We start from the raw sequence: 17133 nt of genomic DNA on the forward strand, positions 1-17133 counted from the left end.
TCGGATATCAGATAGCTTGCATATCAGATATTTACATTAAGATGCATAACAATAGCAAAATTACAGTTATGAAGTAGCAATGAAGTAATGTTATGAGGGACCATGTTAAAGGGTCGCAGCATTAGGACGGTTGAGAATCACCGTCCTAAGAAGACAAGCCCTTTAAATAGAGGCTGAGTGTCTACAGTACAGGGCTGTGACCGTGAATATGGGGCATCCTGGTGTTTATGCAGGGAGGACATTCTGCCATCCTGGCAGCATGCACAGATGGTCTTATGTGACCTGAGGCAACGAACTGAGCCTACGAAGATGACAACATGGGTAGAAGGAAATCACTGGCTTTTCTCGGTGACCTGCACCATCTACCAGGCACTGTCATGCACCAGCAAACGGGCTCACCCCGCTGCCCCTGGCTGTCCCTTACCAGAATAATGAGTCACCAGGTCCTCCAGGCACTGGAAGGTGAGCCTTGGTGAGATGTAGTACCAGTTGTTGGGCAGGCGGAAGATGCGGTAATGCTTCACCTGCCTGTGTCTTACCGATAGTGAGTAGAAACCTGCAAAGAGGACAGAAGGGGTCAGGAGGTGGTCATAGCATTTCATGTAAGGATGACAGGCTTCCCAATCCCCTACCCCAGGTGAAAAGATGCCCCTTGGAGCTCTCTGTGTTTAGTCCGTGGGCGGCCTCACCCCATCTTTTAGACTGGTTCACTCTAGAGCTTCTCCACATGACTTGACCAGACCTGAGGGAATGGATAGTGCCTTTTCCTCTTGCCCTTTTTGAGGTAAATTCTGTCACCTCCTGCATTTGATTAGGGCAGATAAAGTCTTGGTGGTCCTTGAGCCCTTTCTAAATGCAGGCTGAGATGTTTTAGCTATTGTTCCCTTGAGTCCCTGTATCCCCAATACCACCATGCTATAGGAAAGGGATCCCATAGTTCTTCACCCTTCATGCTCCCTGCTCCTTAATTTAAGCCAGCCTTTCTTAGAAACTTGAAATAAGTGTCAGTTGGCATGTGTTCTGGGTCATTGAGAAATCTGTGAAGGATGTGATTTCTCCTTCAGCATCATCAGGAAAAGAATACCAGGGAGGTACCATTGCCTCTTGTAGCCTTGGTGTCCCCAAGCGGAAAGTAAGACCCTTGGGCTTACCTCATGTTGGAACCCCTCCCTCCCTTTGCTCCATCCTTTGGCTCTCCTGAAATGGCTCACTCTGGGGGCAGTGAGAGGTCAAAGCACTGCTCTCACTGAGTCTGTGCTGCCAGTAAAGGCCTAGGAAGATTGTTACTGAATATTGTATAGAGGGTGACAAGGAGGCTCTAGACCCTGAGTGTTGTGTCCAGAGTCACCTCCCTGGAGATGGCATCCGTGGATGCAGGCCTCAGCCTCAGCCCCCTGAACACTGTGAGGGGCACATGTATCCAGTTCCATTTGAGTCCTGGTTTTACAATCACCCACTGTGTGACTTCTGGCCATGTGGATAGGAACTAGAAGTGTGGCAACCAGGTTTGCACTGGCAAGCAGGAAATCGTCAGAACTGTGCTTACCCAGTGGGAGGGGCTGCTACCTGACTCCACCCTCTGCCTGAGGACTGGGGTTAGAGTGTCTCGGGGTGAGTTGTGATGTCCCGGGTCTTCCACCTTCTTGGACATGTCAACCTTGGAGACTTTAAATGCTCTGGGTACCCCTGTCACCTACATAGGATTCTGTCTCTTAGATACACAGGCTTTGGGGAGAACTGCTCTGGGACATCTGTGGTTACCTATTACAGCTTCCCCAGAGCTCAGTGACATTCCCCAGCATCAAGTTGCCCCTGGTCCTTAATAGGTCCTGGAATAACCTCACAGGTACCATGTTTTCTCTCTTGTGAATGAAAAACAGACTTTATGTCTCATCTATTTAAAAAGGTCACAACCCTAGACAAAGAGCAACAGGCAACTAAGGATTACTGTGAGCAGGAGAAATAGTCCCCCCCCCAGGGAGAGTCACAGTAATTGGTTAGCCAGTACCAAATCGTCAGCCCTGAGAACATGCATGCGAGCAACAGTATATAGACTGAGCAGGGTTTACTTAGGTATTTAGGAATAGGTATGTATACACATACATGTATATATGCAATAACTATTACAGATAAGAGACCATGGAAAGGGATTAAGTGTGTGTGGGGGGGAGCTTGGTACATGTGAAAGTTTAGAGGGAAGAAAGGGAAGGGGAAATTGTGCAATTACATTATAATTTAAAACCAGAAGAAACTAAAACTTATTTTAGATTGCTTTAGATTGAAAATAAAGGAAAAATAAGAAAGAGAAACATCCAGTTCAGTAATCCTTAGATTGGGCCATAAGGTGTGTGTGTGTGAGAGAGAGCGTGTGTGCGTGTGTGTGTGTTTATGTGTGCACATGCATACATGTGTGCGTGTGTCTGTGTGTGTGTGTGTGTGCGTGCGTGCATGCATGTGAGTGTGTGTGCGTGTGTATAAGATATTCCTAAACTCTACACGAGACCTTATAGTAGCTATAGCTTTCGCTTTGTGAACCATTCTTACTCATATACATCTCATAATTTTTGTCTACGCAGTAGCTCTTTTCAGTGGGTACGCAGGGCTAGAAATACAGGAGTATGCTGGGCATGAGTGAGTACTGTGAAGTGTTTGGGTCCCGTGACTTGAACCCCGGAAAGCATACAGGCAAGGTGATGAGAACTTTCCCAGACTAACACCCTGCCCTGGGTTCGGGATCCAGACTGAAAGAGAGGAGGCAGCCCCCTAAGCAACTCAGTGCTGACACTGTCCTGCTAGGCCCCTGCTTGGAGCAGTGGCAAGGACTTTGTTGTTTCTCTTTTCACTGTCACAGGAAATCAGAGTGATAACGATCTCTGTGCGCTTACAAGCTCGCACCTGCTTGCCCTAATTCTCAGAGATGCCCCCATTTCATCCCAGCGCAGAGGTGACTGCTGCTGAGGGCCTGCGTACAGCGAGAACACCATGAATACTCCACTTGACTCTCAGCACGACTTCACAGATGAGCACAGAGTTCAGAAAAGTAAACAGGAACCGAGCTAGGGAGCACAGGCCAGGCCCGGATGGATACCCCTAGTCTGTGTGTTGACATGCTGCCTAGATCTGCCATTCACGTGTTCTCAGTTGATAGAACTGTGGCCTGCCCTATCCTTATTCCCCTGCTCTCGTGGTGGGTATGACACCAGGATCCTGCCCATAGGACTGGCTCTGCTTACGTGGATGTAGGCGAGGGGAGAACAGATTCATAGCAAGGCAATCGAGAGATGATGCCCTGTGTGGGCACCTGTAAAGAAAAAAAAAAAAAGCTTACCTTTCTTTGTTTCACTCTCTCGGATCATGAAGGAACCGATCTTCGTGTCTGGCAATTGGAGTAGCTCCTCAGCTTTGTCCCTGCCCAGGCCTTCAAACAGCCAGCTAGGAGTGAAGAGGACAGTCTTAAGTGACCACAAAAAAAGAAATTAAGACTGGCCGACAAAACAGTAAACACAAAGTTGGAGGCTAGTTCCCAGAAAGCTGCCCAAATTCCACAGATGAGGGAAATCAATGTGTCATTCATTCATTTGCTCACTCACTCTGCAATCCTGCAAATGAAGTGCTCTGAGTAGCTCTTTGTGCCATGTTAGGTAAGGAATGACTAGGAATATATATTAGGTTTGATATTTCTTGGGTTTCTTGGTACTGACTACAGCAGGCTCCTGACCTTGTTATATCAGGTTTGTACACCATGTGGTGCTATCCTGTGCCAGATACCTCTGTGCAACCTCTACTCCCTGCCAAAGCAACACTCCCAGCAGGGGGCTATTGTGTTCCCTTTTGGTGTCTAGGGCATCATACTTGGTGTAGGTTCGGGAGCGACAGGGTGACCATGGAGAGCCGTGCAGTGTGGTCCTGCTACTGAGCAAGTGGCCCTCTCTCCTGCTGCATAAATGCCTTTGCATGTTTGAATGTCTCTGGCTGCTTTCACTTAAGGGTGAGAATGTATAACCGCTACACTAACGGTGGCCCAATAGAGATGGAGGGCTGCTCCCAAAGGACAATGACATACAGGCTCATCAAAGAACACTCTGTACCAGAGCAATCTCTGTTCAAATTCAGTGGCTTCTTACTTTTCATACTGGGCTCTGGCAGTTTTCTGCTGGGAGGGAAATGTGTTGTTAGTGGGTGGTCAGCATATTTCCCACTTTAACAGGCGCTGTGTTTGGGAGAAAGGACACTTGCCTGTTCATCTCCAGGTCTAACTCAGTCTGTGAAGAGCAGTGACATTTCAGTCTTGCTGCCTGCATTATTCCCCAAGCCACACACAGGCTGGGCACCCCTGAGAACTGGGGTCCAGGATATCACAGGTACAGAAGTGGTTCCATTTACCTGTGTGCTCAGCACCATGATCGCTTTCCTTCTTAGAACCATAGTACATTGTAATTTTTAATTTTCTTGCTATTACAGAGTGCAATAAAATATACGATGTATTTGTTTCACTGTAGATGGCAAACATTTATACATGCAAGTGCTTCTCAAAGTCCTACTTACAACTGTGAAAATAAGACGGTAGCAAGAGCCATGTAGGGATATGAATTATTTTAGCATACTGCTTGTATATTAAGACTGTGAAGACTAACCCTCCCCTAAATCTCCTAAACAGGAGCATCAAAATACAGCCTGAAAGCCAGAATGATTAAGTAATTTATCTAAGTTATCATCACCAGTTGAGGGAGCAAAATTGTGCCCTTTTTTTTTTTTTCCAATTTAACAATTCCTTAGCTGTTTTACTACCCTTCCTTTCTTCCAATTCTGGTTTTGGAAATGCTATCACATCTGTTAGGCGGCTGCCTGATAGGGCCAGGATGATGTCAATCATCCAAGTTCTCATCACCGCAGCTCCTACAACAGCCCTGTGCCTTCAATATGTAGGAGCATGTGAGTGTGTGTTGTCTAGGAAGGAGCAAGCAATTCAGAGTCCCTGGCTTATAAGCGATGTCCAACTCCAGTCTCTCTGGACATGACTACCATAGGAGCCCCCCCCGTCCACCTTCCAGCATTGAGCACAAGTGGTTAAGATCACCACAGTGGAATCAAGAGCCTGAACGTCAGCTTCCCAGGGGAAGCCTGTGGCGTCAGAATCTTTACAGCTTAAATAGTGGCCTTTGCTTGCTTCCTGGCTCCTCTCTGGAGCTCTTGTTTGGGCTGAGGTTTGGCCTTGGTAGCTTGACAGAGGAGGAACCTATGGTTTAGCAAGGCATCGCCACATTCCTAAGGCCCTTCCACGGCAGAAGGGAAGTTGGGTGTGAGTTTGGTAGTGCCCAGAGTCCACTGCAACCTCCCAGGGGGCTGTGAGACCCCTGCCTGGCTGCAGGGGCAAACATGCCTGCTCCTCCCCTACAGAGCCCAGGGTGCTGGCTGCTCCTCTGTCTGTGGCCGCCTTCAGTCAGAGATCACAGAAGTCTGCTCCCTGTACTTCTAGCACCCGCCTATTCTTCTGAGAACCTCCACTTCAGCAGTGTGATTCTGTATCACTAGCCCACGATCCTACACTGTAATCAATACCTGAGGGTGCACACAGAGCTAAGGAGCTTCTACATTAACTCGTGGTCTGGAAATGACAGAGGCAAGATTTGAACCCACAAAGACTGACTTTTAGTCACTGAACCAAGGTGCTTCCTATAGACAGTGCTGGAGTACTCAAGTATGTGATAGGAGCACTATGTCTAAGCAAGAAATCCCAACTTACTTCATTTTACTGCTCAGGAATCAAGTCCCAGAAAGTGGGGAGGATTATCCTTAAGCTGGGATATTATATCTTTTCTTACGCAATGCCTTCTTTGCACTACACAGTGCTAGAGCTTCTTCCCCACTAACCCCTGAGTCATCCACACACATCACGACTGAATAATGCCATTTGGACATACACTTACCCATGGTACACCCTGGCCACACACATTCCTGGAATATAACTTTCCCGGCCAGTGCTGAGAGAAATGGCTTTCCACCAGCCGCCTTCACTGTCAGGACAAAGCGGAGAGGGGACCGTGCATGAATAAAGGGCGAAACCAAAGATACGCGGTCATCAAATTCTCACGGCAATGTGGGACATTCCTCTTTCAAAAGCTGTCCTCGCCACTCAGACCTGCATTTCTCCAGTTAAAAATTTAGGTTTCTCGTATGATTGTGTGTGCGTACAAGTGTGTGTCATGGTATGTTGTGTGCATTATATGTGCATGTGGAGGCCATAAGTGAACCTTGGATGTCATTTCTAGGGATACTGTCCACCTCGTTTTATTTTCAACTTATTGTATGTATTTGTGTGTGTGTGTGTGTGTGTGTGTGCATTTGAATGACGTGGGGGATGGGGACATGTGTTTACCACAGCATGCATGAAGAACTCAGAGGACAACTGTGTAGTTATTTCTCTCCTCTCACCTTTACATGCGGGATCAAACTCTGATCATCAGGGTTGTGCAGCAAGAACCTTTACATGCTGAGTTGTCTTGCTGGCCCCAACCTTGTTTCAGAGATTGGTTCTCTCTCTCCCTCTCCCTCTCTCTCTCTCTCTCCACCCCCTCCCTCTTTCTAGCTTAGAAGTTGCTAAGTAGGTTAGGCTGGCTGGCCAGCAGAGCCTGTCTTTTTCTTCTCAGCACTGAGATTACAGTTGTAAGCTCACATGCCCAGCTTCTTTATTTTGGATTCTAAGAAGCTGATCTCGGGTCCTTATGCTTACATGGCAAGCATTTTACCAACAAAGCTATCTCAACTAAAATTTTAGTCTTTAAAGGCTGTATAGCCAGCAGCTATCCCTCACTGAGAGTCACCTGGGGAACCTGCTCACATGCTGACAAGTGTCACCCCTGGGGGAGCAGTAGTTCATTTCCTTGGCTGATACGCATGATTGAAGAGTTTCAAAAACAAAAGCTTCCTGTACTGGTTTATCCCCTCGAGTATAACCAAACATCTGTTTGCATATCTCGATGAATGAGACTCTAAACCAAAGGACTTAGAGCCCCTAGTTTGTGCTACAGGCTGCTTGAAATCTTGCTTAACAATTCTGGCAGGAACAAAGGTGGTACTATTGTCACCTACAGTGTTTTTGGACCCTAATTCTCCTTCCCAGCATGCCCTAGTGAATAACATTCTCCCGCACATTGAGAGGCTGATGAGCTCAGCGGGGGAAGCAGGATTTGTCATAAGGGGGGTTCCATCCTTAAGGAGTTTAGGTTTATTTGGCAAAGAAGGAGGAGCCACTGGAGGCTGGCTGTAAAGTCCTGGAAGTACTCAAAGGACAGGTCACAGCAGGGACCAAATTTCTTCACTCATTGCAAGCTCAGAAATGCCCACCCCCAATAGAACTGAACAACTGACCATATCTGAAAATCTGATGGTGTTAGTAAGGGTTGGGGATATACATGTTTCGAGAGGCTCACTCACTCAGAGATCACACGCAGTTTCTCTCCTCTCCGGAATATTGGGGGGCTGATGTCAGGAGATGGGTAGTCATTCAGCACAGCCAGAAAGTCGCTTTCAAGTCCTAGGAAGCAAAGTGAAGGGTTTTACTGACCAGGCACAGGAGGCAATTAGGAAGAAGGAGAGATGAAGCTGCTGGGGGTTTTCCTCTGGAGCAGTAGTTCTGAATCCGTGGGTGGCAACCCATTTGGGGGTCCCACACCAGAAATCTTGCTTACCAAATATTTACATTATGAGTCATCGCAGTAGCAAAATTAGAGTTCTGAAGTAGCAGTAAAAATTATTTTATGGGTAGGGGTCGCCACAACATGAGGAACTGTATTAAAGGGTCAGAGCATGAGGACCGTTGAGGACCACAGCGCTGGAACTGCCTAGTTTGTGCTTCTGAAGCTCTCTTTCCTCCCACCCAGTGTTTGAGGCCTCTTCTGCATGGAGGTGTCCCTAAGACAGGCCGCCAGGCCTCTGACAGCTGTAGAACATGCTCTTAGTACAGGTCCACCTTGGCCACAGTGTTCCCATCTGAAAAACTGTGCCCGGCCAGAGACCTAGAAGTTAGAGTCAGACCACTTGGCTTTGTTTCAGAGTCTGCCCTGTGTCTACAAGCCTCAGTGTTTCCAACATAAAAATGGGGTGGCAGATGAGAAAATGCCTATCCCAGAAGGCTATGAAAAGACTCCTCCTTGGAGGGACTCATGTGGCCCAACTACTCCTTAAGGCAGTTAATGGGTTGCTATGGAGAGGGAGCCATTCCCTTCAATAGTGTGGTCATTGAGAAGTTGCCCAAACTCCTGTAACTATTCCCCCATCTGTGCTCACACAAGTAATCCCACTTAAACTGGGGGGGGGGGGCGGCTACAATAAACACACAAATAAGAGAAGGCCTAGATGAAAAGAAGGCATCCAAGAGGAGGAGGGACAAGAGAGTAATAGGGGTTAATTTGATCAAAATACACCAAATGCATGTATAATTGTGATTTAAAAAAATCCTTAGTACTATTTTTTCAGATGTTCTTCCTAGGCCCTGTGGTCACTTGTGGAAGAGGGTTGGGCTAATCAGTTTGGAGAATCCCCCAGGGCCAGGAGGCTCAAGCACTGTGGTTGAGAGCCCCCTTCTCTTGGGGTGATGGGCACTATGTCAGGCACCCAGACAGCAGGGATCTTCATTGCCACGGCAATGGCGAATGAAAGGTGAGTACTTCCTGATGCAGGTACATTAAAATTTCAATTTCTTAACTTGACATCTGAGACTTTGCATGACCTAAATTCTGCCTCCCCCTAATAAGAACTCACTTATGTATGAAATTTTAATGATGTTTTGCAAGGGGAAGTGTACATGCGCTTTGGTTCATGTGAGCCCAGCTGGCTGCAGAGATGCAGTGACAAGATGCGAATTTCCTTCATGATGCCAAGCAACGTTGGCTTCCATCCTTTGTAGTTTTCTGTAACTCATACGCACTGATGCAGGGTAGTGCTGGGGTTCACTCAAGGGAAACAGCACGCTTACAAAGCAGCAAACATAGCACCCACTGTATCTGCTAGCTGGGTGTCAACCCGCACTTCTGGGTCGCACCTTCTACTTCTTCATTTAGTGGCTCTTCTTTGAGCCCCAATCCTGAGCCAGCCTTGTCCTGCTTCATAAGATGCCACATGCTAGATCCCGGGGTCACATGAGCCATTGCTTGTGCCCGGCCACAGAAAGTTCAGTAGAACCCCAGTACTTGACTGTGCAGGCTGGGTCCCTAGCAAGCGTCTTTCTTTGAGGTAGTCTTCTGTACTGGCACTCCAGCTCTGGAGGTCCTACTGGCCAACTTTTCAATCTCTTACGCAGACTGAGCCAAAAGAGAGGTTGAACATGAGGCTGAGTGAACGAGATGAAGAAAGGTTCCAGGAAAGGCACTAACTGCTGATTGGGGAATGAATCAGAAATCTGTTATCGTGGTGGAAGAGTCCACGCTGATGTGTTGTTCATTTGGGGAAACTGAGTCATGGGTAATAAACTCTGTAAAAAATTTTGTGAGAGGAAACTAAAAGCAAGTGTCCTAATGAGTCACTGGAGAGGAGGAAGGGCTCCCAAGAAACAGCTCGGCCGGACCTGAAAGCTTGGCTCAGTGAGACTGCCGGCCTGAGCCTGTGGGTGAAGGAGCCCCACACTCCGCCTTAGGAAATTTTTAAAAAAGAGGTTCTTCTCTTTGTGACCGAGATACCACCCCAGAAATTAGAAGCAGTTCTCAGGTTGGTTTAGGTTTGAAGTCAGAGGTCCCGAATCCTGATAAGGGGCAGAGCCAGCCTCTGGGGCATGAAGCTTGTGCAAACTTGGAAGTTCTCTGTAAGTAAGACAAAGGGCAGGTGCAGAGTGAGGCCCAGGACAAGTGGGGGATTATAGGACAAATCTTCCCTGGGAGTCTGCCCAGCTGCGGGGGCAAGCTATGCAGAGTCCGGGTACCTAATGATATGCCACCTTTCATGCCCACCCCCACCAAGGGTTTCCTGTTCTGTAACCACGATGGGTTGATAACTCTCTTGAGATAGACATACATTTTCCTGGCCTGATATACTCAAATATGAAACAGCCTCTTACTCACTTGGTTGCCTCAGCAGAAGGTGACAGAGCTTTCTCAGGCTTGCCTTACTCCTCAGATCCCAGAGTCTCTCTAGGTGCTGTCTCTCAGCCGGGTCACCATGGCTCTCTCTCACCTCTACCACCCCTCAGCAGCTCCAGCCAATAGAGGAGGGTCAATGCTCTGCTATCCTTAACCCGAGGTTCTCCTTCGAAGCGATGTCTCAGCGTTTCCCTGGCACATCTGCATGACTGCCAGAGGAATGCTCTACCTGGCTGTGAGCTCAGAGAGGACCACGCACCTGAGTATTTAGTGTCATGCAGCCCTGGATCCAGCCCAGAGCCTGCCACTTAAATGACATTACGGACGTGTGTGTAGAAAACGAAAAGCATCAGACCCTCTTTCCTGAGGTCCTCTGTGCTACATCTCCAGAGTCTTCCAGGCAGAGAGGTACTCATTGGCATATCCCCTTATGACAAACAGGGTGGAAATGACTCCTAGAAACTCTTATCCATGACAAGAATAGAACATTGAAATACAGCCTGCGCTCATCAAGGTGTTTGGGGTTTGACGCGGGCACGTGGCACAGCCAGGGTTCAAAGTGTGAAATGTTACAAAGCCATCCTTTATAATGTCGAAAACAAAGTGGAACAGAAATAAACAAACCACAAAAGCCCATTGTGAATGCAAGAGTTCCAGTGAGAAAGGAGGGGGGGTGTTACGGTTTCACGGTAGCCAAGGCAGCTTCTCGTGGAGCTTCCCTCACAGCCATATTTTCACAGCAATGACAGTGAAATGTCACCAAGACGGCCTTGAACTTGGGCTTCAGCCTAAGGGTTCTCTTAGGAATGTCATATGTGCCCTCATCCCCTTATCATCACAAGCAGAACACCAAAAGACCAATCATTAGAAGTCACACAGCCTGGTATAAACCTCCGGGGACAACAGCCTAGCCACTGTAAGAAAATTAGATTGCACGGCCCCCTCTGTCTTTCCTGAGCTCTGGTCCCTACAGGAAAATAAATATTGGGAGTAGAGTATGTATTTTCTCTTTAAGATATCTTTTGACCTAAGTTTAAGCTGCCTGTTTAGGCAGACATGCACAGGTAGCATCTAGACTTCTGGAAACAAATACTGGGAGGGTGGTATAACTCCATTAGGACTTTACCTTACATCCAAAGTGGATTTTGATTCCATTTCCAGAGAGCTGAACCTTTAGATCCAACCAAATAATGAGTGAGGCAGAAGGAGAGGGCTAAGGAAGGAAGGACATTATCAGGATTCAGAGTCACAGAACAAATGTGTCCTGGCCACGAGAAGCCCAGAGCATTTGACATCAGCGAGACTGACCCGCATGCCCCTGCTTCAGAGCTCGGTCATTTGAAGGAAGGCTCTTTAACAAATCGCAGCTTGACGGGTTAAGCTTTATTTCCCAAATAAAAATGGGAAATATCAATATCTGCCCTGTGGTGGATTACGCAAGGCTGGTTTCTGTGACTCACAGGTCATTCCCACACAGGACAAGCATACTCTTTCACAATCCAGAGCAGTTCCAGCCAGAGCATCTCCAGGAATGGCAATGGGAGAAGGGTATCTTACGACCTTTAGGTCGTATAAACACAAACTCCACTTGGTAAAAGGGAAAAAGGATTTCGGAATACCAGATATTTGCTGATACCTGGTGAATGAGCAGGGGAACAGAATATAGAAATGGATCGTGTAAGGAAGGGAACCAGTGTAGAAAGGAGCCAGACAGAGCTTACTGGGCACACATGTTACCTAGTTCATATAGAACGGGCTTGTGAGTCATAATTATTCTCTAGCATGTTATGACAGCTTCTTTTTTAATGCTAGAACCTATTCAGAAGGCCCACCGACAACGGTAGCAAAAGCTATAACCATCGTTTCCTCATGGTCTACCCGACCTCATAGGTCACCTGATCTTATCTGGAGGACGAGGAAGGCAAAGCTGGAGGGAATCAGTGGCCTGTCCGGGGAACAGCATGAGTCTGCAGGTCTATGATCACTTCACACAGCTCCCTTTGCAGCTTGTGCCCGGGCTCTTGTCAGGCAACACTCCATTCTCCAGAGAGAAAGCCCACTTCACAGCTGATGCAGGCAGCCCATGTGGCTAGTGGTTGCAGGGCTAAGTGGCTTAGTAATTTCAACTTCCGCTTTCACGCTCTCTTGAGTCATCTCCAAATTCAGTGGCTCCTGCAAGGTCACCATCAGGCCTGACTTTCAGTAACTTTGTCAGGAAGCAACACATGAACATAGCCAGTCAGATGGAGCTGCAGGCTGACATGGAGGAAGGCCTTCCAAGTTCTGCTGACAGATGTAAGCCAGGTCTGTGGGTCCTATTATCTACAGGCATGGATTTGGTAAGGTACTTACTTATATTTTATGACATCCATTAAGTGTAAAGTGACTCAAAAGTTAAATCCACATCATTCTAAAGTCATCCCATTTTCCAGGAGAGGGTGGGGTCAATGATTACAGAAATGAAGATCTAGACCAAGATCTGACTGGTCCTTAATTTATGGGGTCTCTCACAATGGCACAAGAATGTCTGTGTCCTTAAATTTGATGACCAGGCATTGCTCCTAGGTCTAACCCTCTCAGAACACAGTCTTCTCCAGAATCTGACAGAGAAAAAGAAGGACACTGGACACTACTCTCAGGCCATCTAGTTGTTTAACCTCCCTTCTCCCTGACGAGCTGGTGGACTTTAGGCGACTCACTTAACCTTTCTGGCCTCAGTTTCCTCAACTGCAAATTGAAGAAAATGATCGTGACCATGCGGTTGAGCTATTTTAAGAATTAAGCAGCACTCCGAAGGAATTTGCATGCGGTATGCTATTCTTACGGGAGATGCGTACGTACATGCAATGGCTCCAGTCGTGTGCACGAAGCTCTTAGAAGTCTGTGAGGCACACCTCAGGCACCAAACCACACTTCAATTTCTCCTGTCACGAAAATGAGAACTGAGAGGCACCATGAGGAACTGATCAGTCACCTCTTGATGTATATTACATGGGGAGTCAGGACTATCCTGGGTCTGCCAGCCTTAAAGACTTAAAACCGACCAGGGCCTGATAGGAAATGCAGCTTGCTGTTCTAGCCACCTTCCACCCACCGTCAGATCTGTTGGATCTTGGGGTTTCTGTTTGCTTCTCCCACCCCCTTGCCTCGATCAGCTATTTCTTCATGAGCATCAGCAATGTCAATGCATGTGGGGTGGGTGTCATTCCCATCCTGGCACTGTGGGATGGGTTCTGAGCACAGCTGGTTTGTGTGGACGACTCTGACATGAGATGTCACTGTGAATCACAGTGATGTGGAAGGAAGAAACTGTGGGGGGGGGGATGATCACAGAGAATCACTAAGTTGTCTTTAGCGGGTGGAAATATGTATTTTCCCCTACATCCTGGGAGGCCCCCCCACACGGATTTTAATTAACTCTGTGCTGTATGAATATGGCCCAGGGGAGGTGTCTGAAGTTTGCATGGTCTGGGAAATTTCACAATTTGCAATACTGTGAGACAGCTCCTGGGGTTTCCACTGCTTTTACACTTGAGAGATGCTCACACTTGAGGGAAGTCCATATTTGGAGGGAAGTCCACCCGTGAGGAATGTCCACATAGATAGAGCCCACTGAAGTAGCTGACCTCACGTGGAGCTTAAAGCGTTCCTACCCTCACTACTAGGTCACGGTTCTTTTCTTGTTCTATTATGGTGGTAAGGGATCTTGGCACAGTCCCTGATGAAAGGCTGGGGTAGTTCCCCAAGGTCACAACAGTTTCTAAAAGTCACCATTTGGGACCCCAAAGGATCTTCTGCCTCCGAAATGTGCATTATTCCTACCGAATCTGACCATCTCTTTGTGACATTAGTCCCTAGGAATCACACTGATGAAGAATATTCTAGAAAGCTTAGTTGAGAAGAAAACAAACCATAAAGCCATATACCCAGGCCTTCACTGCCCAGGCCTTCACTGCTCAGGCCTTCTCTGTCCTGGCATGCTGAAAGGAGGAGCTTCCAAAGGACAGGAGAATTCTTTTATTTTGAACCCCCTAGGGCAGAACCAGGAGCTTTCCTGCCCTGAGCTCTTTGTCACCCGGGCCAAGAGAGGAAGCTATAGCCACAAGCTGGCCTGAAGCATCAGCAATTCAGGCACTGCCTGATGGGAACCTGTTAGCACAACAGCACCCTGGCGCCTTCTCCCTTATTCAAATAGGTACGTGAAGAAAGAGGAAACCAAGTCAGGCCTGACAACAGAGGAAGTTTTCAGGGTGGGGCAGCAAAGTTGCTTGTCAAATGCTGGATGTGACTATCTGGATTAGCGCCTGCCACAGGCCTGGGGAACTCTTCTAACCAGCAACCAGAGGGGAGACCCCAAATCCCCCTCTTAGGGGTGACCTCCAGCCCACACAATGGAAAAAGAAAATTACTCCATGGCAATTTGCATTAAAAAAGGCAAATGGGCAAGTCCTTGGAGGTCCATGTTTTTGTGAGGCTTGCTCAAGCATACAGGCCCTTCTGCCCCAGTCTGAGAAGCAACAACTCAGCAATGGATTTGGAGGAAGTGACGTTATTTTACCCCTTCTCTGGTGTTTGTCCAGCCAGGAGTTGGTTAGAAAAGAGTTAGTTTGGGGAGGGTAGGAAGGAGGCAGATTGGGCCGCTCTGCCTGGGACAGCCCATCCTGAACTGTGTGTGGCAGGTACACACAACACACACTCTGCTCACCTCACCTTTGCAGGCCTGCCTGCGAGCATTCTCCCTGCTTTCTCCTTTAGAAAGGGAAGTGTTAAGGTTAAAAATCAAGAGTCCCTAGGAGTGCCCCCTGCATCTGACTTGAAAGGGTACAGGCTCGGGCTCTACCCTTGTTCATAGCTGGCCTCCGAAGGACCATCAGGCTATCAGGTAAGCAGTTTGTCGACTCTGTTGTGGAGAAAGTAAGCTGCTCCTTTGTTAAGGGCCCACAGGTGTCATGGAAAGAGCTACCAGCAACGGGGCAACTCCTGCTTTTATGAAGCCCTCGTTCGGCAAGCAGGACAGTTAGCTGAGCTCTATGAACTTGGTGTTACAGGGCTCAGTGAGAGACACTGTCATCTCTTCTAGGAGACGACTTGAGTGTGATGGTGTGAGGGTGAAGAAGTGTCCTGTGGTACCCTGGAGCCACCCTGCAAACATTGTTGGCTACCACCCTTCCGACTCCCTACAGGGAGCTCTCCCTCCACACAGCCCTTGTCACTGACCTGACTAAAACTTTTCAGAAAGAAAGATGAGGGTGTTAGATAGGCCACATAGTTGACCCTTGAACTCCGATGATGCCTTGCCCTCTGCTCACGCATGTCCCCTCCACCCTGTAACCAGTTGTTGAAGGACTCTTTGAAGCTCTGGGAGTCTGGCGCAACATACTTGTTAACACTTAGCTGAGCTTGGCCACCCTGATTAACCCAGAGCCCCAGTTGCTTCTCCAGAGTTCTGGTCTATTTTAGCCTTTGTTAGACAGGAGATTTCTTTATCTTCAGCAGGGTGCCCTGGAGGCAGTGTCTAGATTAGTAAAGGGGCCCTGACTACACAACTCCCCAAGAATAACTGTGTACCTGGGTGTGTTGGAGGGGGGGTTGGATTTATCATGGACGGGCAAGCATGATGACCAAAAGTCCAGCTTTTAGAATCAGATGGTCTTGGGGTGGGTCTCTGTGAGCAGTTAATGATATGACCTGGGTTGCCTTCGTGAGGTTAGGTTTTGCCAACCGTAAAATAAAAGGACAGAACCCACTGATCTCAGGGTTCTCTCTCAATATGACACTTCCAAACTGCCAAGTGTCTGACCCTTTCAGATGTTTGTCATTAAAAATTTGACCTACAAAGTGAGGGACTGGTACACTGCAGCGCCAGTCCCCACGGCACAGTTTCAGCAAGCACCGTTGTCTACCATTGTCCAGGCTTTCCCGTGGACTACTGTGGGACCGAGTTAAACGCTTCTCCAGAGAAGTCAGACTTACCCTCGGTGCCAGGTAATGGCCTCTCCAAAGGCGGAGGTGTGGATTTCAGGCTGTTCCCCATCTTTCTCTTGCCTGGGGCTGTGGAAGGTCCTTGAAGCCTGCAGTACAAGAGACACACACGTAGCATGAAGCGCACCCAGAGCTCCCTGAGTGGAGAGTGACCTAGTTCAGAGCGCATGGCGCATCATTTCTCGGGCAGCGCGCTTCTTGAAAGGCGGCTGTTTTTTTATGTCAAGATACGACTCATGAGTGTTGGTTACAGAGGCTCAGCTCAATTCTTTTATCAAGGGAATGACAGAGAAAAACCACAGAGAAGGAAGTTGCTCACAAGGGCTGTTGGTGGCAAAAGTTTCCATTCCTCCACGCCGTTGCTGAGCAGAGCAGGGGGTGCTGGAGAAGTTGAGCAGTGTTTTAGAGAGCCCCGAAGAAGCTGTGCTCACTCAGACTGTAGCCAACCGTTCTCAAGGCCCAGGAATTCAGGCACAACACACTTAAGAGCTGAAAGCCTTCACAGTCTGAAGGGACAGGGACAGGTCAGGCTGGGGGCCTTTGGGTCTGACTCTTCTTGACTGTTTGAATTTCCACACCTGTGTTAATGAAGAGCAACAAAGGCCAGCTTCGTGACCGCACCCTTTACTTGGTTAGTGTAGACTTTCCATGCTGCTGAACTCATTCACCTCTACTGTAACCTTGATCATGGCAAAGCCCTGTACCCGTAAGGAAACAGACTCTAAAGGGGAAAATAATTGACTCAAGTTCATATACAGGGAAAGGAGCAGCTGTCTGGGTTACCTCAGGATGGGCTCTCTGGGAGCCCCACACAAACTACAATGCTGTGGTTCTCCCTTATGAACAGATAACCTCTGGCAGTTGTTGACATTTGCTTGCCTGCTGTTGGGGACTACAGGCAGGGCGGCTTTGGTTAGCTGCCACAAAAGTAAGTGAGATGGAGCTGATAAAACACAGCACACGGCCTGACCGGCAAGCATCATGTTTATAAGCATTCGAATCCAGAGATTTTTGCACAAGTATTTTGAAGAGAAAAGAGAGTCTCGGGGAAGCACAGGGAAGGTGGTCACAAATAGGGACA

The 17133-nt window shown here is 48.0% G+C and overlaps 2 protein-coding genes across 3 annotated transcripts in view; one reads left to right on the forward strand and one right to left on the reverse strand.

Moving 5' to 3' along the window:
* The window catches only part of Tg (thyroglobulin), a 176477-nt gene that overhangs the window by 110855 nt on the left and 48489 nt on the right, over window positions 1-17133 (forward strand). The gene's annotated exons all lie outside the window — the stretch shown is intronic.
* Sla (Src like adaptor) overlaps window positions 1-17133 on the reverse strand; it is a 30508-nt gene that overhangs the window by 3504 nt on the left and 9871 nt on the right. The window contains exons 2-6 of one of the 2 annotated variants that reach the window (XM_085678909.2): window positions 16044-16141; window positions 7435-7534; window positions 5928-6014; window positions 3329-3432; window positions 425-556 (exon numbers count right to left, since the gene is read on the reverse strand). In XM_085678909.2, coding sequence (XP_085535035.1) covers window positions 425-556; window positions 3329-3432; window positions 5928-6014; window positions 7435-7534; window positions 16044-16104 — 484 coding nt within the window. In that variant the 5' untranslated portion in view covers window positions 16105-16141. Of the gene's footprint in view, window positions 1-424; window positions 557-3328; window positions 3433-5927; window positions 6015-7434; window positions 7535-16043; window positions 16237-17133 lie in introns of those variants that run through there. The other variant, XM_048457058.3, reaches the window with a different exon arrangement.

Source organism: Myodes glareolus, chromosome 19 (genome assembly GCF_982192425.1).
Source record: "Myodes glareolus chromosome 19, mMyoGla1.1, whole genome shotgun sequence".
NCBI lineage: Eukaryota > Metazoa > Chordata > Mammalia > Rodentia > Cricetidae > Myodes > Myodes glareolus.